Here is a 24,915-nt window from a genome sequence, read left to right on the forward strand (position 1 = left end):
TTTCTACATTTTATCTCATGTTAGAGATATTTGTGTTTCACGTTAGTTACAAAGACTTCACGGTTGATTTCAGGACCAATACTTTCCTGTGCATATAGATATTGACAAAGTATTTGTAATTAAATATCTTGTGTCTCAGATGGGAATGTCTCATTTCCCACACAATGTATTTAAAATAAAAAGATGTCACACTGTGCAGACAGGTATTGTGCCAAAGTTGTAATCTTTAAATTCCATACGTTCATCGATGTCAAATGTGGAGGATGATTGAACAGGACATAATAGGAAAAAAGGTCTTGTGGCAGAAGCTGTGTTTATGGTTTATACACTGTGTGAAAACACTTTGTTCCACTTCTTTCTGAGTAATATGACATAATCTACTGGTAGTGTGTGGTTAAATGTAACATCTAATTATAAAACATAGAACGTCAGAAACCACTTCCAGATCTCTGTTCAGATTTTAAGCCATCAGCATCCTTTTAAGGCTTTCATGCCATCTAGTCAGACTGCTCTCAGCATAAATGAGGAAGTGACCAGTTGGCCACAATGATCTGCCTCCTTTCTCCTGCTGATCACTAAGAGAAGACATTTCAGGCTGCTCAGTTAGTGTGTGCATGTTTGCTGTTAAATAAAGTAGAAACTCTTGTGTGTAAGCTGCTGACTGGGTCAACAGAGTCTGAGGAGACATGGAAGCTGTGATCGGACTGTTGCTGATGATACTCAGAGTCTGTCATGGTGAGCTGTTTAACTTGTTTAATCTGACCGTTTTTATGCAGCTGTGGGATCAAGTCTTGTCAAAAAGTACAGTTTGACATCATCTTCACTGATGTGTTTTTCAGCTCAAACACTGAGCCACACTGTGGCCAAATTCATACAAGAATCATGGCACAAAAATCAATTAAATTAAAAAAAAAAAAGAATTAAAAAATGAATTGAATTAAAGTGACAGTTTTTATATAACTGCTATTTACATATGACGGTAAATTCAAGCAGTTCTTTTAACTGAAATTTAAAAGACATATAAAAGATATACAAGTGTACATGAAAAAAAGTTTCAGCACATAATTCATTTTGATGTCAGTCAAGTTTCAAAATTGAACTGATTGAAATTATATATCTCTTTTTCTTATTTCTATCTAATTTTTTATTCAACATTTCATATATATATATATATATATATATATATATATGTATACACACACACACACACACCTGTAATAATACACCATCATTTATTTGTTGATTATATTTTGTGTTATTAATCTGAATTTTCAAAGAAACTAGTACATTTTCAAAGATATGTGGAGTAAAAAGTACAACAGTCGTCTCTGAAAGGGAGTAGAAATATAAAGTAGCAGGGAATGGAAATACTAAAGTATAAGTAGACAAAAACCAGTGGTGCAGTGGTAGCTGATGAGGTGGGCGAACTTCTAAGTAGATGTGAAGGTTACTGAGGAGGAAGTGGGGATACTGTCCTATATATTTGGCTGATAGGTGGGTATGCTGTAAACAGCCAGAAAAAGAGGTGGGTTACCCTGTATACTTGTGTGTACCCTCCACTACAGCACTGCTCTAAACTGTACTGAAGTACAGAACTTAAGTAAATGTACTCAGTCACATTTCACCACTGGTCACAGGTCTGTGTAATTCTCAACTGCACAAGAACAACTTCCTGTTTGCAAACTGTGGTCTGAGGGAGAAACAGACCAACAAACTGTTTCTATTTGACAGGCATCTCTGTTACTGTCCTTTGTTTAGAAGAAATCAAAAGGTAAAACTGCTGACTTAGTTTGTTTTTTTTTTTGTTTTTTTTTTTACAACTTTCCAGGTGAGGAAACCTCCTGTGATGGCAGACAGGATGGAGCTCAGTGTTATGGAGCTTTGGGAGGAACTGTGGTCCTCCGGCTGATGGACAGCACCTCAGAAATATTTCACTACCGATGGTCAAACAAAACAACAGTAATACTCCATGGGAGAAAGAATCTGATTGTGTCTAATGAGATAGAAAACAGATCATCATTTACTCCCAGTGATGGAACATTTAGGATCAATAACCTGAGCTGGAGTGATGGTGGGGAATATAAACTTACAATCTTTGATTCAAATGGACGGATATCAGAGCAGCAGACTCTGTATTTGTCTATTCAAGGTGAATAATTTTGTTTATCAATTAACACATCAACTAAAACATGTCTACATGTATCTCATGTTTATCTGTATCTCTGTCTGTCCTGTTCTGTATCAGAAACTGTATAAAATGACCAAGATGTTAATATGAAAAGTCATCTGAGTGTGTTTCCTTCAGCTCCTGTGTCCTCTGTCCTGCTGGTCTCTGAGTGTCTGTCCCAGGGAGAGATGAGGGTGTCCTGCTCCTCTGAGGGAGGGGACAGTCCTCAGTACAGCTGGACTCTGGATGGACACACACTGACAGATGCTGAGCTCCTCTCTGGAAGCACTGAGACCACCAACATCACTCTGAAACAACACGTCTCAGGACAACTGCTCTGCTCAGTCAGGAATAAAGTCAGCAGTGTCTCAAAAGAAATGAAGATGACTAACTGTGGTGAGTGAGAACATGAGTAAAAAACAGTTTGATGATTATGACACTGATGATTAACTGTACATCAGTCATTGATGTGTTTCTTTCCTTCAGGCTTCATATTTATTAACTGCACCTTACCCAATGGGACACACATATCACAGTGGGTGTTTGCAGCCAATAACACCCTGTGTATTGAGCCAACAACAGCTCCTACCACGACCACAGAAACTGTAGGTAAGTGACATCAAAGTGTTGATAAAACCCTCCACTCACATCACACACACCAGTCAAACTATGACTTCCTCCAGCAGAGATGAGCCCTGGTTACTAGTGAAAACCAACTCTCCTGTCACAGCACTAACTTGACATGTGATTCTTGTGCATCTTTGTCCGAACACATCACTCCCTGCTCACATGTGGTGTGAGAGCAGCTGTGGTGATTCCTTTTTTGTTGTGCACTCCAGGAAATATTGATCACACTGGTGTTGGTTTACTGATTTTAACGATCTGTTCTTGCAAACGAAATCCTAAAATATACACTTACTGACTTTTTTACACACTGACAGCAGCTGGAAAATGCTCCCATTTAAGGGAAACATTAAGACACTTGCACATACACATATTGTGGTCTGAGAGAGACATGGACAGAGCTTTAATACTCTTTATATTATAATGCATTAATATTTCTACATCTGTAAAAGTTGGAATGATTCTTAATTCAGTAGAAATGGTATGATAAAAACATTGATATTCTTATTTCTTAATGTCTTTATTTTCATTTCAGGTTTGTATACTTACTGTGAAATGTAGATTTTTTCTTTTTCTTTTTTCAAACTTTCGTTTCTAATTTCCAGGTGTGGAAACCTCCTGTGATGGCAGACAGGATGGAGCTCAGTGTTATGGAGCTTTGGGAGGAACTGTGGTCCTCCGGCTGATGGACAGCGCCTCAGAAATATTTAGCTACCGATTGTCAACCAAAACAACAACAATACTCAATGGGAGAAAGAATCTGATTGTGTCTAATATGATAGAAAACAGATCATCATTTACTCCCAGTGATGGAACATTTAGGGTCAGTAAGCTGAGCAGGAGTGATGAAGGAGAATATACTCTTGAAATCTATGATTCAAATGGGCGGATATCAGCGCGGCGGACTCTACAGTTGAGCATTCAAGGTAAATAGCTTTATTACTGGAACATGTACTAACACTGAAAGACATTCATGTCATTTTCTCTTCCTAAACTACATTTATCTGTATCTCTGTCTGGCCTGTTCTGTATCAGAAACTGTATAAAGTGTCCAAGATGTTAATATGAAAAGTCATCTGAGTGTGTTTCCTTCAGCTCCTGTGTCCTCTGTCCTGCTGGTCTCTGAGTGTCTGTCCCAGGGAGAGATGAGGGTGTCCTGCTCCTCTGAGGGAGGGGACAGTCCTCAGTACAGCTGGACTCTGGATGGACACACACTGACAGACGCTGAGCTCCTCTCTGGAAACACTGAGACCACCAACATCACTCTGAAACAACACGTCTCAGGACAACTGGTCTGCTCAGTCAAGAATAAAGTCAGTAAGATATCTAGTGGTGAGTGAGACGACGTAAAAAGAAAACTTTCAATTGTTATACTGATGATCATGGTCACTCTGTACATCAGTCATGGCTTCCTGTTTCTTTGCCCACAGGCTTCATATTCAGCGAGTGCATCTGCACCTCCACTGAGGGTAAGGAGAGTGACATCAACATGTGAACAAAACCCTAAAACCCTGTATTTAAGGTGACATGGAGTGATGACACTCAACTTCAGGTTATCAGAAATGATCAGCATTTATCCTGAGTAACTGAATGTAACTTGCATTAAGTTCACCTCGGGGCACCACCCTTCAAAAAGGGAAATGAAAGCTGATGTATTAATTCAGTGTCAAAATGGAGGTTAGGTAAACCCCTGACTCATAAACAGTGACCATTACATCTCATACACACAAAGCAAGTAATCAGAATCTTTTTCAGTGTTCAACCTATTGAACTACTAATGATACACACAACTACTAATTATTGAACAAATCCCATCTCCAGGATTGGGATTCTCACCTGTTGTCACTCAACCCTTGTGGTCATCAGTGCGAGCACTGGTGATGGTAATGGGAGACTGAACTGAAGTGGCGTTCATTTACCTTTTCAAAGGATGATGTTTTGAGATGAATTTGACACATGTGATTTCTGTTACTCAGTACAAATGTTGATCATTTCTGCTTGCCTGAAGTTGAGTGTAATCACTCTATGTCATCTTACATGCGAGATAAAGCATTTAGCCTTTAAGCTACACACGTCAATCAGACTTCCTCCAGCAGAGATGACCCCTGGCATTTATGTCAAAACTAACTCTCCTGTCACAGCACTAACTTAACATCTGATTTTTGTGTCTCTTTATCCAAACAGATCACTCCCTGCTCATATGTGGTGTGAGAGCAGCTGTGGTGATTCTTGTGTTAATTGGGATCTGCGTCTTTTTTGCTTGGAAGAAGAAGAAATACAAGATGGCTGCAGGCTCTGGCGTCCGCTGTAAGAGGGGACATGAAGAGAACTCTGTTATGATGGTTGAAGTGAGAAGTTCTGCATCTGAACTTTACAGTAACGTGTGAAACCAAGGCCTTAGTGTCGTCTCATATGTGCTGTGATCAGCCATGTGTCTTTATGGGTGTGTTTTTGGCTGATAGGCGGGTAAACTGTAAACAGCCAGAGAAAGAGGTGGATACACTCTGTATACCTGAGCATACCCTCCACTACACCACTGGTGCAACTAAGTTTGATGCCATTTGGAAGTTATTTTGCTGTAGATTTCCACATTGTCATTACAATGTCCAAAACTGGAAACAGATATTTTTCTCAGAAGACAAGAGTTAAGGTTTTATAGATAATTTGTGTTCACTTTTGTATAGATACTTGATGTAGTGACTGTATATATTTATGTGTGTTTAAATGTGATTTTGCAGTCACAGCATGTTTGTAACCATGTTTATTGAAGCCCAAACTCTGATTGTACACCAAAAAGATAAGGGGAATATTCTCATATATGATTAAAGGGTTTAACTCTTAAAGATTGAATTATGTAAATAATAGTTTGTGTTATTCTGATTTGATTATAATTACTAATGCAGGTCTGTTTTGCTTCCATGTTTATGTAAAACCTTTCAAAGCATTTATTATTATTTTTTTTTTTATTTTGGGGGCTTTTTAGCCTTTAATGTATAGGACAGACAAGCATGAAGGGGGGAGAGAGAGAGAAGGAGTGACATGCAGCAAGGGGCCACAGGCCGGGGTTGAACCTGGGCCGCCGCGGCAACAGCCTGTACATGGGGCGCCTGCTCTACCACTACCAAAGCATTTATTATTAAAGACTTTAATTTAGTTGTTTTCTAGTGTTATTCATTCAAAACCTGTCAATCACTTAGTCATGTGTCATCAGTTAATTTGTTTAAGTCCTTGTGTTGACATGTTGATCACGGACTGTACCTTTAATGACTGCAGAGAACTGAATCAAACTTCCAGACTCATTATCAGAATTAGCGGGTGTGAGGTTTCCCTCTACTGGTTTACAGAGGCGTTACTGTTGCTAATGGATAATTCTGTATTCAGTAAAACTCTGTGTTGACAACATGTAAACATTTCAGGGAAATCAATGATCAATAAATAATGACCATATATCTGTTACTGTCTTCAGAGGCTTCACTGAAACAGTTTCACCAGATGTTAAGTGTAAAATATGACTGTTCATTGCTGCAGGTGCAATGTCAGAAGTGTTTTCATATTTTCAGGCATTTGCCTTTAATCAACAGCTGCCAGTGGAGGGCGACAGAGTCTGAAGAGACCACAGAGACAGAGAGAGTGTGACAAGGAAATGTACAGGTGAACTTTAAAGCAGGAACTGTGCAGATGTTAGTACAGAGTAACATGATTTTCAGACCACTGTGGGCCAAGATCAGTACAGGTGACTCTACTGTTGACAATTCAAGGATAATAGCTTTTTTAACCACTGAGAAACTGAGTGTTACTGATAGACATTCATGTCATATTCTACTCTTCCACTACATGTGTCTCATATTCAACATATATCTGTATCTATGTCTGGCCTGTTCTGCAATGTAATTTCCCAACAATGTATTGAAAATAAAAAGATGTCACACTGTGCACATGTACATATTGTGTAAAGATCTTTAGAAGCTGTGTTTATGGTTTATACACTGTATGAAGACACTTTGTTTCACTTCTTTTTTTAGTGTAATGACAGAAATTCCTGCTGTTGTATGTCTAAATTTAGCATCTAATTATAAAACACAGAAGTTCAGAAACCACCTCTAGACTTTTACAGCATATTTTTAAGGTTTTCATACCATCTAGTCAGACTGCTCTCAGCATAAATGAGGAAGTGACCAGTTGGCCACAGTGATCTGCCTCCTTTCTCCTGCTGATCACTGAGAGAAGACATTTCAGGCTGCTCAGTTAGTGTGTGCATGTTTGCTGTTAAATAAAGTAGAAACTCTTGTGTGTAAGCTGCTGACTGGGTCAACAGAGTCTGAGGAGACATGGAAGCTGTGATCGGACTGTTGCTGATGATACTGGGAGTCTCTCATGGTGAGCTGTGACAGTATTTTCAAGTCTCGTTAAAAAGTACATCATCTTCACTGATATGTGTTGCAGCTGATATACTGACCCACACTGGGAAGAATCATGACACATAAATGAATTAGATGTTATTAAATATGTTTTTTTTCAGCTCTGGTCTTCACTTGACTGCCATAGATCTATGATGTTGACACAAACTGACAGTTTTCTCTGCTCTGATTTTAAGTGATGGTTTGTGTGTAACTATTATTTACATATGACAGTGACTTAAAGATTCAGTATTCTAGATTGATTTTATTCTCACTCAGTTACTGAACTTAAAAGGGAGGATTGCAAACGGAGCTCAATAACTAAATGTAGCCTACTGCTAAGAGGAGGGAACTTTGTACACGAGTTTTAAGGAGAAATGATTTTCTGTCAAACATTTGTTTTTGGCTCTCCTGCACCAGGACACTTCACTGTCTGCATTGAGAGAAGCATAAATCCCATAAATTTTTTTTCAGTTCTTCAGTTTTTCAAAAAATTAATGGAATAAAATATTATTATTCATAATTTTCTATCTCATTTTTAATTTTTTTTTTATCTTTTATTTCCAGGTGAGGAAACCTCCTGTGATGGCAGACAGGATGGAGCTCAGTGTTATGGAGCTTTGGGAGGAACTGTGGTCCTCCGGCTGATGGACAGCGCCTCAGAAATATTTAGATACCGATGGTCAACCAAAACAACAATAATACTCAAAGGGAGAAAGAATCTGATTGTGTCTAATGAGATAGAAAACAGATCATCATTTACTCCCAGTGATGGAACATTTAGGATCAATAACCTGAGCTGGAGTGATGGTGGGGAATATAAACTTTCAACCTACGATTCAAATGGACGGATATCAGAGGAGCGGGCTCTACATTTGTCTATTCAAGGTGAATAACTTCTTTACTGGGAAATTTAGTAACACTGATAGACATTCACGTCATATTCTATTGCTATATGATATTCTACATAATATGTGTAACTATGCCTGTAACTATATGAAAAGTCATCTGAGTGTGTTTCCTTCAGCTCCTGTGTCCTCTGTCCTGCTGGTCTCTGAGTGTCTGTCCCAGGGAGAGATGAGGGTGTCCTGCTCCTCTGAGGGAGGGGACAGTCCTCAGTACAGCTGGACTCTGGATGGACACACACTGACAGACGCTGAGCTCCTCTCTGGAAACACTGAGACCACCAACATCACTCTGAAACAACACGTCTCAGGACAACTGGTCTGCTCAGTCAGGAATAAAGTCAGCAGTGTCTCAAAAGAAATGAAGATGACTAACTGTGGTGAGTGGGAACATGAGTAAAAAAACAGTTTGATGATTATGACACTGATGATAAACTGTACATCAGTCAGTGATGTGTTTCTTTCCTTCAGGCTTCATATTCATTAACTGCCCCTTACCCAATGCGACACACATATCACAGTGGGTGTTTGCAGCCAATAACACCCTGTGTATTGAGCCAACAACAGCTCCTACCACGACCACAGAAACCTCCACTGTGGGTAAGGAGACTGTCAGCATACTCAACCCCAGCACTAATATCACATCCTCCAATCAATCTGTGACTCCCCCCAGCAATGATGGCCCATATGGTAAGTAGGACTTAAAGCTTCACAGTACTCATTTTATTTTGTGTCAGCTAAACAGACACAGTAAGATTCAATTTTTCATTACGTAAATCAGTTCCTTTGGTCTTTGTTCCCTGAGTCTAAGAGTAGTCCCTGACAATTCAGAGCATCATCCTGGCATGTTGAATGTTGTCCCTTTTAAGATTGTTACTGGTCCGTTTCCTGTCGCAAATCCCATCTTCAGGATTGGGATTCTCACCTGTTGGCACTCAGCCCTTGTTGTCATCATTGCGAGTACTCTGGGATGGTAATGGCGGTGATGAGATGAGATGAGATGAGATGAGATGAAGAGGGAGCTGAGGATCTGGATGTGAAGAGGAATGGGCTTTTGATAAGTTTGTCCCGGGCTCTGGATGAGGTGACTGGAGGTGAATAGAGTGGAGGAGTGACAGCCGACAGGAGCAGAGAGGAGAACAGATTTAAAGTTTGGTAGCAGCAGCATGAATGGCTGAAGGAGATCGTGACAAAGTTTGATCAGCACACCAAGAAAGGGAACACCCATAGTCAGCTGATTTGTGGAAGTGGTGGGAGTGGGATAGAGAGAGAATTGTGAATGGATATAGCATAATACCAGAATAATAGCATGTTACAGTCACTGTTTATGAGTCAGGGGTTCACCTCTCCTCTAGACTGAGACTGAAGATGTTTTCATTTACCTTTTAAAGGGTGGTTTTTTGAGATGAATTTGACACGTGATTTCTATTACTCAGTACAAATGTTGATCATTTCTGCTCGCCTGAAGTTGAGTGTAATCACTCTATGTCATCTTACATGCAAGATAAAGCATTTAGCCTTTAAGCTACACACGTCAATCAGACTTCCTCCAGCAGAGATGACCCCTGGCATTTAAGTAGGTGAAAACTAACTCTCCTATCACAGCACTAACTTGACCTGTGTTTTTTTATGTCTCTTTATCCAAACAGATCACTCCCTGCTCATATGTGGTGTGAGAGCAGCTGTAGTGATTCTTGCATTAATTGGGATCTGCATCTTTTTTGCGTGGAAGAAAAAGAAATACAAGATGGCTGCAGGCTCTGGCGTCCGCTATGAGAGGGGACATGAAGAGAACTCTGTTATGATGGTTGAAGTGAGAAGTTCTGCATCTGAACTTTACAGTAATGTGTGAAACCAACGCCTTAGTGTTGTATCTTATCTGCTGTTATCAGCCATGTGTCTTTATGGGTGTGAAGATCAAGTTTTGAGTGAAAATTCTCTTCTCTCTTATTCCAGTCTACTTTACTTTTGCCCTCTGCTCAGCAGCTCACTATGAAAACCTTCTTACAAAAAGCACTGTGAGTGTTTTCTACATTTGAATCACTGTGGACGCTGTGACAGAACAAAGGTTGTGACTCTAGTTCTATGATCCTGAGTCAGACTGTTTTCACTCAGTCACTTCACTAGTTGTTGATTTGGTGAAAAGACTGTCTTGTTGTGACATTCAGTGCACCACTGCCTCTGGAGAGTAAACAAGAATCTAGACGCCCACAGCTCCACACACAGTTTATCCTTAAACAGCATGTGAGATTGTGAATTAAGCAAATACTGTCATTTAAGTGGTGTAACTCAGTGGTGTGGTGGTAGCTGATGAGGTGGGTGTGCTACTAAGTAGATGGGCAGGTTACTGAGGAGGAAGTGGGGATACTCTCTTATATATTTCAATGGCTTTTTGGCTGATAGGCGGGTAAACTGTAAACAGCCAGAGAAAGAGGTGGGTACACTCTGTATACCTGAGCATACCCTCCACTACACCACTGGTGCAACTAATCTTGATGCCATTTGGAAGTTATTTTGCTGTAGATTTCCACATTCTCATTGCACTATTGCATTACTTTTGTATATAGGTACTTGATGTAGTGACTGTATATATTTAATGTGTGTTTAATAATGTTTATTGAAGCCCAAACTGTAATTGTACAGCATATAAATTAGATGAATATTCCCATATATGATTAAAGGGTTTAACTCGAATTAAGACTCATTCATTCATTCATTCATCTTCTAACCGCTTCATCCTCTTGAGGGTCGCGGGGGGGGCTGGAGCCTATCCCAGCTACATCGGGCGAGAGGCGGGGTACACCCTGGACAGGTCGCCAGACTATCGCAGGGCTGACACATAGAGACAAAGAACCATTCACGCTCACATTCACACCTACGGACAATTTAGAGTTATCAATTAACCTAGTCCCCAATCTGCATGTCTTTGGACTGTGGGAGGAAGCCGGAGTGCCCGGAGAGAACCCACGCTGACACGGGGAGAACATGCAAACTCCACACAGAAGGGCTCCCACGCCCGGGATCGAACCGGCAACCCTCTCGAATTAAGACTGAATTATGTAAATAATAGTTTGTGTTTTTCTGATTTAATTAGGCCTATAATTACTAATACAGGTCTGTTTTGCTTCCATGTTTATGTAAAACCTTTCAAAGCATTTATTATGAAAGGCTTTAATTTAGTTTCTTCCTAGTGTTGTTATTCATTCAAAACCTGTCAATCACTTAGTCATGTGGCATCAGTTAATTTGTTTAAGTCCTTGTGTTGACATGTTGATCACGGACTGTACCTTTAATGACTGCAGAGAACTGAATCAAACTTTCAGACTCATTATCAGAATTAGTGGGTGTGATGTTTCCCTCTACTGGTTTACAGAGGCATTACTGTTGCTAATGGATAATTCTGTATTCGTTAAAACTCTGTGTTGACAACATGTAAACATTTCAGGGAAAACGATCAATGAAAAATGTTCACAGATCTGTAACTGCCTTCAGAGGCTTCACTGAAACAGCTTCACCAGATGTTAAGTGTAAAATATGACTGTTCATTGCTGCAGGTGCAATGTCAGAAGTGTTTTCATATTTTAGGGCATTTGTCTTTAATCAACAGTGGAGGGCAACAGAGTCTGAAGAGACCACAGAGACAAAGAGAGTGTGACAAGGAAATGTACAGGTGAACTTTAAAGCAGGAACAGTGCAGAGGTTAGTACAGAGTAGCATGGCTTTCAGACCACTGTGGGCCAACAGCACAGTGTGAATGTCCATATTTTATTTTATTTTATTTTTTACATTTTATATTTATTTTTGAGACATTTGTGTTTCACGTCAGTTACAGAGACTTCACGGTTGTTTTCAGAACCAGTAACATATCATTGCGTCTTACATTGTAATGTTGTCTCATTTCCCACTCAGTTTATTGAAAATAAAAAGATGTCACACTGTGCACGTTAATATTGTGTAAAAGTTTTAATCTTAAAATCCATACGTTCATCTGTCTCGAATGTGGAGGATGATTGAACAGGACATAACAGAAAAAAGAGAAGATCTTGTGGGAGATGCTGTGTTTATGGCTACTACACTGTATGAAGACACTTTGTTCCACTTCTTTTTGAGTAGCATGACAGAATTTCCTGGTAGTGTGTGGTTAAATGTAACATGTAATTATAAAACACAGAACTTCAGAAACCACTTCCAGACTTGTGTTTATTTATTTATTTTTTGTCATCAGCATCCTTTTAAGGTTTTCATACCATCTAGTCAGACTGCTCTCAGCATAAATGAGGAAGTGACCAGTTGGCCACAATGATCTGCCTCCTTTCTCCTGCTGATCACTAAGAGAAGACATTTCAGGCTGCTCAGTTAGTGTGTGCACGTTTGCTGTTAAATAAAGTAGAAACTCTTGTGTGTAAGCTGCTGACTGGGTCAACAGAGTCTGAGGAGACATGGAAGCTGTGATCGGACTGTTGCTGATGATACTGGGAGTCTCTCATGGTGAGCTGTGACAGTATTTTCAAGTCTCGTTAAAAAGTACATCATCTTCACTGATATGTGTTGCAGCTGATATACTGACCCACACTGGGAAGAATCATGACACATAAATGAATTAGATATTATTAAATATGTTTTTTCAGCTCTGGTCTTCACTTGACTGCCATAGATCTATGATGTTGACACAAACTGAAAGTTTTCTCTGCTCTGATTTTAAGTGATGGTTTGTGTATAACTATTATTTACATATGACAGTAACTTAAAGATTCAGTATTCTAGATTGATTTTATTCTCACTCAGTTACTGAACTTAAAAGGGAGGATTGCAAACGCAGCTCAATAACTAAATGTAGCCTACTGCTAAGAGGAGGGAACTTTGTACACGAGTCTTAAGGAGAAATGATTTTCTGTCAGATATTTGTTTTTGGCTCTCCTGCACCAGGACACTTCACTGTCTGCATTGAGAGAAGCATAAATCCCATATATTGTTTTCAGTTCTTGAGTTTTTCAAAAATTAATGGAATAGAATATTATTATTCCTAATTTTCTATCTCATTTTTTAATCTTTCATTTCCAGGTGAGGAAACCTCCTGTGATGGCAGACAGGATGGAGCTCAGTGTTATGGAGCTTTGGGAGGAACTGTGGTCCTCCGGCTGATGGACAGCGCCTCAGAAATATTTAGCTACCAATGGTCAAACAAAACAACACGAATACTCTCTGGGAGAAAGAATCTGATTGTGTCTAATGAGATAGAGATCAGATCATCATTTACTCCCAGTGATGGAACATTTAGGATCAATAACCTGAGCAGGAGTGATGAAGGAGAATATACTCTTGAAATCTTTGATTCAAATGGGCGGAGATCAGAGCAGTGGACTCTACATTTGTCCATTCAAAGTGAATAACTTTTTTACTGGGAAATTTATTAACACTGATAGACATTCATGTCATATTCCATTGCTATGTGATATTCTACATAATATGTGTAACTATGCCTGTAACTATATGAAAAGTCATCTGAGTGTGTTTCCTTCAGCTCCTGTGTCCTCTGTCCTGCTGGTCTCTGAGTGTCTGTCCCAGGGAGAGATGAGGGTGTCCTGCTCCTCTGAGGGAGGGGACAGTCCTCAGTACAGCTGGACTCTGGATGGACACACACTGACAGATGCTGAGCTCCTCTCTGGAAGCACTGAGACCACCAACATCACTCTGAAACAACACGTCTCAGGACAACTGGTCTGCTCAGTCAGGAATAAAGTCAGTAGCATATCTACCTGTGGTGAGTAAATAGGAGAGCAGGGGGTTATCTCCGGACAATTAACTGGTTTAGAGTGGCAAGGTGTAGGGTGTGTGTCCCCGTTAAAGAAAACGGATACAGATGTCCAGTTGGAGGTTGATTTATTAACCGTGGTCTGCAATAGCAACACAAAGTAACAATCAGCATAGCACACACCATACATAATACGCAAACATAATAAAATAGCTGAGGCTACAAAGGACTGTATGCCGTAATAAATGATATTATATGAATCATACAATGTAAACAAATAACCTCACACGAGGCACTCGTGAGATGAGAGCATACTGTGGGACTTAGCTTATTAGCTTCACATCACAGCAGCATGAGATAGCATTAGCTTATACACAGATAAATAATACACATTAACACAATATTAACAATCAACTTAGACAGTGAAACGTCATTAAACTCACCTTCTGGCATTTACACACAGCAATAAACCATGGCGTGATGATGAATGTTGGGAAAAGGTACAAGGAAAATAACAGGCTATCCGCCGCTGTATCAGGAGAAAACTAAACTTTCACAGTGCGGCATCTCTCACACAGGTGTGGTGCTTTCAATAGCGTCGGAACGACTATGGTGCGTTCAAACGCGTAGGACATATGGAAACTAACCGATAAACACAATGCAACTGAACGGGATTTTAGCTCAATAAACAAGTTAATAACACATAAACAACATGGGCTTTCTAACAGTGAGTGAGAAGATGACAATACAAGGATATGATATTATTATACTAATAACTATGGTCACTCTGTACATCAGATATGGTTGCTCTGTTTTGTTGCTCACAGGTTTCATGTTTATGACACTGATGATTAACTGTACATCTGTCAGTGATGTGTTTTTTTTCCTCTTCAGGCTTCACATTCATTAACTGCCCCTTACACTATGGGATGCGCATGTCACAGTAGGTATTTTCAGCCAATAACACCCTGTGTATTGAGCCAACAACAGCTCCTACAACGATCCCAGAAACTGAGGCCTCCACTGTGGGTAAGGAGAGTAACACTGGTGTCCATAAACTCCTCAAGTCACATCAGACATTCCAGTCAAACTATGATAAGCCCTGGTACTTAAGTAAGCAAACAATGAACTCTCCTGTCACAGGACTAACTTGACCTGTGTTGTTTTGTGTCTCTTTATCCAAACAGATCACTCCCTGCTCATGTGTGGTGTGAGAGCAGCTGTGGTGATTCTTGTGTTAATTGGGATCTGCGTCTTTTTTGCTTGGAAGAAGAAGAAATACAAGATGGCTGCAGGCTCTGGCGTCCGCTGTAAGAGGGGACATGAAGAGAACTCTGTTATGATGGTTGAAGTGAAAAGCTCTGCATGTGAACTTTACAGTAACGTGTGAAACCAAGGCCTTAGTGTTTATCATCTGCTGTGATTGCCTGCTGCCTTTAATCAACAGCTGCCAGTGGAGGGCGACAGAGTCTGAAGAGACCACAGAGACAAAGAGAGTGTGACAAGGAAATGTACAGGTGAACTTTAAAGCAGGAACAGTGCAGAGGTTAGTACAGAGTAGCATGACTTTCAGACCACTGTGGGCCAACAGCACAGTGTGAATGTCCATATTTTGGCACCTTTGGATGACATATTGTTGCCTTTGTTGTTGGTGGGGTTTTTTGAGACATTTGTGTTTCACGTCAGTTACAGAGACTTCATGGTTGTTTTCAGAACCAGTGACATATCATTGCCTGTGTATAGATAGTTAAAGTATTAGTAATGAAATATCTTGTGTCTTACATTGTAATGTTGTCTCATTTCCCACTCAGTTTATTGAAAATAAAAAGATGTCACACTGTGCGTATGCACACATTGTGCAAGAGTTTTAATCTTAAAATCCATACGTTCATCTTTGTCAAATGTGGAGAATGATTGAAAAGGACATAACAGAAAAAAAAGAGACGACTTTGTGGGAGAAGCTGTGTTTATGGTTTATGTAGTGTAAGAAGACACTTTGTTTCACTTTTTTCTGAGTACAATGACAGAATTTCCTGGTTTTGTATGACTAAATTAACATCTAATCATAAAACACAGAACTTCAGCATCCTTTTAAGGCTTTCATGCCATCTAGTCAGACTGCTCTCAACATAAATGAGGAAGTGACCAGTTGGCCACAATGATCTGCCACCTTTCTCCTGCTGATCACTAAGAGAAGACATTTCAGGCTGCTCAGTTAGTGTGTGCATGTTTGCTGTTAAATAAAGTAGAAACTCTTGTGTGTAAGCTGCTGACTGGGTCAACAGAGTCTGAGGAGACATGGAAGCTGTGATCGGACTGTTGCTGATGATACTGGGAGTCTCTCATGGTGAGCTGTGACAGTATTTTCAAGTCTCGTTAAAAAGTACATCATCTTCATTGATATGTTTTGCAGCTGATATACTGACCCACACTGGGAAGAATCATGACACATAAATGAATTAGATATTATTAAATATGTTTTTTCAGCTCTGGTCTTCACTTGACTGCCATAGATCTATGATGTTGACACAAACTGACAGTTTTCTCTGCTCTGATTTTAAGTGATGGTTCACTGTAAAATAACAGAGATATACTGGCAGCAGGGACGCCAACATTTTCCTGTTATTTTACAAGGCATCTGCTGTAATTTATTGTAACAGTTTAATTGTTCTGTAATTTTACAGCGCATCTACCCTAATTTATTTCTCAGTATATCACAGTATTTTGGATTACAGTACCTGACAGCAGGGTAACTATGGGTTATGGTAAATTTACTGTATGCCAGTATGGTACTGTTTCTTCACAAATAATAAGAAAATCTGCCATTTTGCATATACTTGCTCTAAATCTCCACAAATTGAAAGTAAACAGGGCTTCTAAAATTCTACACTGAATGGCAAGTCAGCAGGTTAAGCTATGTGGAAAACTATTTTTACATATGACAGTAAATTAAAGCTTCACTATCCCAGATTAATTTCATTTACTGATTTATACTCTTGAAACCTCGGATTCATGTAGAGGAATAACAGAGGAGCAGAGTTAAATATATTCTTATACCCTCTGGTGAAGTGATATTAATAAATGTACATGTCATATTTTATTGCTAAACTACTGTACATTTCATATTCTGCACATACCTGTATCTTCATATCTGGCCTGCTGTGGTGGAACATATGCTCAGATGTTTTACTGAAGTAAAAGTCAAACACCGCATTATAGAAAAACAAGTAAAAGTCATGCACTAAAAATCTTACTTGGGCAAAAGTACTTAAGTATTAGCATCAAAATATACTTAAATTACCAAAAGTAAAAGTACTCATTACAAATATATCAATTTTCAGAATGCATATCTTATACTGTGTGATTATCATTGCAGCTGGTAAAGGTGGATTTATTTATTGACTTCATATACTGCTCAGCTTGTGAATATCCCACACTGATCATGAAAGTCTTATCTGATATTAACCTGTAATAATACACCATCATTTATTTGTTGATTATATTTTGTGTTATTAATCTGAGTTTTCAAAGAAACTAGTACATTTTCAAACATGTGTGGAGTAAAAAGTATAAGTGTTGTCTCTGAAAGGGAGTAGAAATATAAAGTAGCAGAAAATGGAAATACTCACGTACAAGTAGACAAAAACCAGTGGTGCAGTGGTAGCTGATGAGGTGGGCGAACTTCTAAGTAGATGTGAAGGTTACTGAGGAGGAAGTGGTATACTCTCCTATATATTTGGGTGATAGGTGGGTATGCTGTAAACAGCCAGAAAAAGAGGTGGGTTACCCTGTATACTTGTGTGTACCCTCCACTACAGCACTGCTCTAAACTGTACTGAAGTACAGAACTTAAGTAAATGTACTCAGTTACATTTCACCACTGGTCACAGGTCTGTGTAATTCTCAGCTGCACAAGAACAACTTCCTGATTGCAAACCGTGGTCTGAGAGAGAAACAGCTGCAGCAAACTGTTTCTATTTGACAGGCATCTCTGTTATTGTCCTTCATTTAGGAGAAATCAAAAGATAAAACTGTTATCTTTATTATTATTATTATTATTATTATTTTTTTACATCTTTCCAGGTGAGGAAACCTCCTGTGATGGCAGACAGGATGGAGCTCAGTGTTATGGAGCTTTGGGAGGAACTGTGGTCCTCCGGCTGATGGACAGCGCCTCAGAAATATTTAGCTACGAATGGTCAACCAAAACAACAGTAATACTCCATGGGAGAGAGAATCGCTTTGTGACTAATGTGATAAAAACCAGATCATCATTTACTCCCAGTGATGGAACATTTAGGATCAATAACCTGAGCTGGAATGATGGTGGGGAATATAAAATTAAAACCTTCAATTCAGACGGACATCCGTTAAAGCAGCAGACTCTACAGCTGACCATTCAAGGTATGTAACTTTTCTACTGAGAAATTTACTAACAGTGATAGACATTCACGTCATACTCTACATATAGCTCATATTTATCTCTGTCTGGCCTGTTCTGTATCAGAAACTGTATAAAATGACCAAGATGTTAATATGAAAAGTCATCTGAGTGTGTTTCCTTCAGCTCCTGTGTCCTCTGTCCTGCTGGTCTCTGAGTGTCTGTCCCAGGGAGAGATGAGGGTGTCCTGCTCCTCTGAGGAGGGACAGTCCTCAGTACAGCTGGACTCTGGATGGACACACACTGACAGACGCTGAGCTCCTCTCTGGAAACACTGAGACCACCAACATCACTCTGAAACAACACGTCTCAGGACAACTGGTCTGCTCAGTCAGGAATAATGTCAGCAGTGTCTCAAAAGAAATGAAGGTGACTAACTGTGGTGAGTGAGAACATGAGTAAAAAACAGTTTGATGATTATGACACTGATGATAAACTGTACATCAGTCATTGATCTGTTTCTTTCCTTCAGGCTTCACATTCATGGCTTGCCCCTTACCCAATGGGAAGCACATATTACAGTGGGTGTTTGCAGCCAATAACACCCTGTGTATTGAGCCAACAACAGCTCCTACCACGACCACAGAAACATCCACTGTGGGTAAGGAGACTGTCAGCATACTCAACCCCAGCACTAATATCACATCCTCCAATCAAACTGTGACTCCCCCCAGCAATGATGGCCCATATGGTAAGTAGGACTTAAAACTTCACAGTACTCATTTTATTTTGTGTCAGCTAAACAGACACAGTAAGATTCAGTTTTTCATTACATAAATCAGTTCCTTTGGGCTTTGTTCCCTGAGTCTAAGAGTAGTCCCTGACAATTCAGAGCATCATCCTGGCATGTTGGATGTTGTCCCTTCTAAGATTGTTACTGGTCCGTTTCCTGTCGCAAATCCCATCTTCAGGATTGGGATTCTCACCTGTTGTCACTCAGCCCTTGTTGTCATCATTGCGAGTACTCTGGGATGGTAATGGCGGTGATGAGATGAGATGAGATGAGATGAAGAGGGAGCTGAGGATCTGGATGTGAAGAGGAATGGGCTTTTGATAAGCTTGTCCTGGGCTCTGGATGAGGTGACTGGAGGTGAATAGGGTGGAGGAGTGACAGCCGACAGGAGCAGAGAGGAGAACAGATTTAAAGTTTGGCAGCAGCAACATGAATGGCTGAAGGAGATCGTGACAAAGTTTGATCAGCTCACCGAGAAAGGGAACACCCATAGTCAGCTGATTTGTGGAAGTGGTGGGAGTGGGATAGAGAGAGAATTGTGAATGGATATAGCATAATACCAGAATAATAGCATGTTACAGTCACTGTTTATGAGTCAGGGGTTCACCTCTCCTCTAGACTGAGACTGAAGATGTTTTCATTTACCTTTTAAAGGGTGGTTTTTTGAGATGAATTTGACACGTGATTTCTGTTAAGTAGGTGAAAACTAACTCTCCTATCACAGCACTAACTTGACCTGTGTTGTTTTGTGTCTCTTTATCCAAACAGATCACTCCCTGCTCATATGTGGTGTGAGAGCAGCTGTAGTGATTCTTGCATTAATTGGGATCTCCGTCTTTTTTGCTTGGAAGAAAAAGAAATACAAGATGGCTGCAGGCTCTGGCGTCCGCTATGAGAGGGGACATGACAAGAACTCAGTAATGATGGTTGAAGTGAGAAGTTCTGCATCTGAACTTTACAGTAATGTGTGAAACCAACGCCTTAGTGTTGTTTCATATCTGCTGTGATCAGCCATGTGTCTTTATGGGTGTGAAGATCAAGTTTTGAGTGAAAGTTCTCTTCTCTCTTATTCCTCTCTACTTTACTTTTGCCCTCTGCTCAGCAGCTCACTATGAAAACCTTCTTACAAAAAGCACTGTGAGTGTTTTCTACATTTGAATCACTGTGGACGCTGTGACAGAACAAAGGTTGTGACTCTAGTTCTATGATCCTGAGTCAGACTGTTTTCACTCAGTCACTTCACTAGTTGTTGATTTGGTGAAAAGACTGTCTTGTTGTGACATTCAGTGCACCACTGCCTCTGGAGAGTAAACAAGAATCTAGACGCCCACAGCTCCACACACACAGTTTATCCTTAAACAGCATGTGAGATTGTGAATTAAGCAAATACTGTCATTTAAGTGGTGCAACTCAGTGGTATGGTGGTAGCTGATGAGGTGGGTGTACTACTAAGTAGATGGGCAGGTTACTGAGGAGGAAGTGGGGATACTCTCTTATATATTTCAATGGCTTTTTGGCTGATAGGTGGATAAACTGTAAACAGCCAGAGAAAGAGGTGGGTACACTCTGTATACCTGAGCATACCCTCCACTACACCACTGGTGCAACTAATCTTGATGCCATTTGGAAGTTATTTTGCTGTAGATTTCCACATTCTCATTGCACTATTACTTTTGTATATAGGTACTTGATGTAGTGACTGTATATATTTAATGTGTGTTTAATGTTTATTGAAGCCCAAACTGTAATTGTACAGCATATAAATTAGATGAATAATCCCATATATGATTAAAGGGTTTAACTCTTAAAGACTGATTTATGTAAATAATAGTTTGTGTTTTTCTGATTTAATTATAATTACTAATACAGGTCTGTTTTGCTTCCATGTTTATGTAAAACCTCTCAAAGCATTTATTATTAAAGGCTTTAATTTAGTTTCTTCCTAGTGTTGTTATTCATTCAAAACCTGTCAATCACTTAGTCATGTGTCATCAGTTAATTTGTTTAAGTCCTTGTGTTGACATGTTGATCACGGACTGTACCTTTAATGACTGCAGAGAACTGAATCAAACTTCCAGACTCATTATCAGAATTAGTGGGTGTGAGGTTTCCCTCTACTGGTTTACAGAGGCGTTACTGTTGCTAATGGATAATTCTGTATTCGTTAAAACTCTGTGTTGACAACATGTAAACATTTCAGGAAAAACAACAATCAGTAAATAATGATCATAAATCTAACGGCCTTCAGCAGATATTAAGTGTACGATGCGACTGTTTATTGGTGCAGGTGCAATGTCAGAAGTGTTTTCATATTTTAGGGCATTTGTCTTTACAGTTTTTCTCAATCGCTTTGGTGCATTTCTCACATCACTATTAACATTTGCACAAGAGTTGGCGCATTTCTCAAAACAATTAGTGCAAACTGCAAAACCTTGTTGATAACCTGCAAAACTGTGTCACTTGCTCAAAATGGATAGTTCATTCCTCAAAAGCAAGTATTCATGTCAGTGAAAGTGTCAGTGTCATCAAAATGAAAAGTCCTGACACCATTGTTTATGAACAAGAGAGTCAAGAGAGGCTTTGTCATGTTTTCATTATGGCAGTTTACTCTGTAAGTGTTTTCCAATGCAAAAAAGTCAGATCTTGGTGACACTACCTGAGAATACTCAAGACAGCACTAAACACTATTTGCACAGCCATTTGAAAACTACAGCAAAGTTACACATTACTGTATTTAGTGAGGTAACAGAGTACAAGACACTGAATACGTATGTTTCACATTTTTACTGCAATTCTAATTTGTTTACAGCATTGTGCAAAAGAAAAATACACACTTACTTGTTACTTACTTATGACACAATGACAGTAGTGCAAATTGTTTAGTACTGAATTACTGTCCAATATACACACCTGTTCTCCTGACGAAATGTTTGAATAATTGAATTATACAGTGGTTCTCCCAACATTTGGCTGCACCCTTTGACCAGCCTCAGCCATTGTGAGGCTGTGATTGACAACATGGCCCACAACTGTAGCCCTAATTTCATCAGGAATCTGCCTATATACTTGGCCTCTTCTTCCTCTTCCCCTGTTTTGTCCCCTTCCCCTTCCTCCCCGCATCCTCACCCGTCTTCCACGACGTTGACCTTCTATTTCTGTGTCACAGTATTGTAGAAATGGTACACAACTATGTCCTGCTCGGTTCATATGTGTTTGCCAAATGAAGGTTCATGGGATTCAGCTTTGAGTGACTGTGGAGAAGTGGCTTATCATTGGTTACAACTAATGCTTCACACACTCCTCCTCATCAGTGAAAGCTGAGGTTCACCTGAGAGAAATTGTTCAGTTTAGGAGACATTTTCAGAAAAAAATGATAAAGAAATGTATAAAATTTGCTTGACAGATTTTGACAATTAGTTCAGCATTTTTGTATGTAATGACTCAAGCAATGAAATGAGGACTATTAGTTTTATAGTGAATGACTTTTCAGCATTCATAAGTATGGTTAATTTTGACTGACATGACATAAGCAAATGATAATGTTATAAAACAGCAGAGAATTGTATGACAGCAATTGATGCATGTCCAAAAGCATTTGCAATTTGTTGGAAGGAATGAGACTGCTGCTATGATGTGCACAAATGACTAAATGTTGTGGAGGTTGAACTAACAGTTATGAGAATTTTACTTGTGATCAGAGAAATGCACTAAAGCAACTGAGAGAAACTGTAATCAACAGCTGCCAGTGGAGGGCGACAGAGTCTGAAGAGACCACAGAGACAGAGAGAGTGTGACAAGGAAATGTACAGGTCAACTTTAAAGCAGGAACAGTGCAGAGGTTAGTACAGAGTAGCATGATTTTCAGACCACTGTGGGCCAACAGCACAGTGTGAATGTCCATATTTTAGCACCTTGGGATGACATATTGTTGCTTTTTTTCCCCCCTCCATCTTTCCTTGTTGATCTATACCTCTGACACCACTAAAATGTTTTTTACAGGAATAAAGAGTCACAAATGAAGGTGGTTTCATAGGTTTATTATTGCAAAGACTCTTGGTCTAAGGCATTAAGCGATCAATAATAAAGTCTTTAGCTATATAATGTTGTTCTGCCACATTATGTAAAAGCATAAATGCAACTGCAGTATTCAATTATACCAAATCACATGTTTGATTCAGTTTTCAAGCAATGTGTTTTCAAGTATTTAACTGTTTAACCGTCAGTGGCATTTCTTCTCATGTAACTTTAAGGTTGAACTGAACTTTATTCTCCATTATGTAAATCCAAGACACAAAATTCTACATGTCTTTAATGTATTTTTATACACATGTCTTTCCTTTGACTGTTTTGTTTTAATCCCTGAAAACTTCACTGTCAAAAGCAGAATTTAAAATGCAGTTTGATGTGTGTAGATCATTTGTATGTGCTTAACATGGCCTGTTAATAATGCCCTGCTGGTGTGTTAAGGGCAGTTTGTGAGGGTGAGACAGCACCTCAGGCTGAGAATCTTTATTACATTTCACTCATCTTTCATTTAGAGAAAAGAAATATCTACTAATTTAGTCAGAAGTGGTGAGATGGAGAGATGTAAACTTAGAAATGTCAGCAGTCAGTCTCAAATCCTCTTTCAGTAAGAAGGAGGAATGCTTCCCTCTCTCCCACTCCTCCATCACATACAGAGGCCATCATGTCAGAGGCTAAAAGGGGAAGTAAAACTGATATCACTTCCTTTTTTTCTCACTGTCTATAGAAATATGAATGCAACAACGCTCAGGTTCGCTTGAAGTTTTCACACATTCTCCTCTGAGGTTGATCACTGACAGGACACATTTCAGGCTGCTCAGTGAAGGATATACATGTTTCCTGTCGGGTGAAATAGAAAAGTTTGTCTTGAAGCCGGTGACTGGATCAACAGAGGCTGAACACAGAGCAGACATGAAAGCTGTGGTTGGATTGTTGTTGTTGATGCTACTCCGAGTCTGTCATGGTGAGCTGTTCAACAACACGTTAATATTTGATTTAATATTATGTGAATACAATGTTTTGTAACTTTTTGTACAGATATTGGTTTCAAGAGTAGTAAAGCCACTTTCCTCAGTAATGAGTAATGCAGATCAAATACTACAGGCTGGAGACACCTGTTGGTTCTGAAGAAATGACAGCTTCTTTACATATAAATATCAACTACACTGTTTGAAGCTGATCTGAGCTTTTCTAAGGTTCAGTCGCTTTAAAGAAAAAAAGACTAGTTATTTCAAAGAAAATTTACAAATCCAGAGGTCAGTTCCTCTTCATTATGTGTGTACTGTAAAAATAACACTTTTTGGATTAAAGCACGTCATCTCTGACAGTTCAGATATGTAATTAAGCCAATGAACACTGACTTTCCTGAAGTCAACTGAATGTTTAACAAAAACACTGAATGACATTGTACCCCGTCTTTGCATTTATATCATGCCTGTACTGAAACTATGTTTTCATATCTTTATATAATCACTATACAAATGATTTAAAGTTTATTATTTTTGATATCAAGCACATCATTTTATACATTTTCCCCAAATACAGCCTGATACATGATTTGGTATCAATGGGAGAGTTGGAATCTTCGCTATGACTTAAAGTTAAGGTCTGTGTGAAAGAAAAGAAAACACAGCATGAGTTGGTGATGACTGGATGAGATTAACTGAAATTAAAAAAATGTATTGCCGCATGAACCATCTGTTAGCAACTGTTCTGCAGTTACAGACCTGTGTAACACTCAGCTACACAACAATAAATTACTTTTAATAACGTGGTCTGAGAGACGAAGCTGCACCAAAGCCACTATTATTATTATTATTATTACTTTTTTTCCCCTTTACAATATTTGCATATGTTTAAAATCCTGTCATGG

The 24,915-nt window shown here is 39.2% G+C and overlaps 1 protein-coding gene across 6 annotated transcripts in view; it reads left to right on the plus strand.

Annotated features, from left to right (window-relative positions):
• LOC125894961 (hemicentin-1-like) overlaps nucleotides 1-24,915 on the plus strand; it is a 66,004-nt gene that overhangs the window by 35,089 nt on the left and 6,000 nt on the right. For 4 of the 6 annotated variants that reach the window (XM_049586717.1, XM_049586723.1, XM_049586721.1 and 1 more), the window contains 4 exons: nucleotides 2,306-2,563; nucleotides 2,654-2,776; nucleotides 3,397-3,717; nucleotides 8,216-8,473. In XM_049586717.1, coding sequence (XP_049442674.1) covers nucleotides 2,306-2,563; nucleotides 2,654-2,776; nucleotides 3,397-3,717; nucleotides 8,216-8,473 — 960 coding nt within the window. The remainder of the gene's footprint in view (nucleotides 1-2,305; nucleotides 2,564-2,653; nucleotides 2,777-3,396; nucleotides 3,718-8,215; nucleotides 8,474-24,915) is intronic. The other 2 variants (XM_049586718.1, XM_049586719.1) reach the window with 1 other exon arrangement.

This window comes from Epinephelus fuscoguttatus, linkage group LG9 (assembly GCF_011397635.1).
Source record: "Epinephelus fuscoguttatus linkage group LG9, E.fuscoguttatus.final_Chr_v1".
Lineage (NCBI taxonomy): Eukaryota > Metazoa > Chordata > Actinopteri > Perciformes > Serranidae > Epinephelus > Epinephelus fuscoguttatus.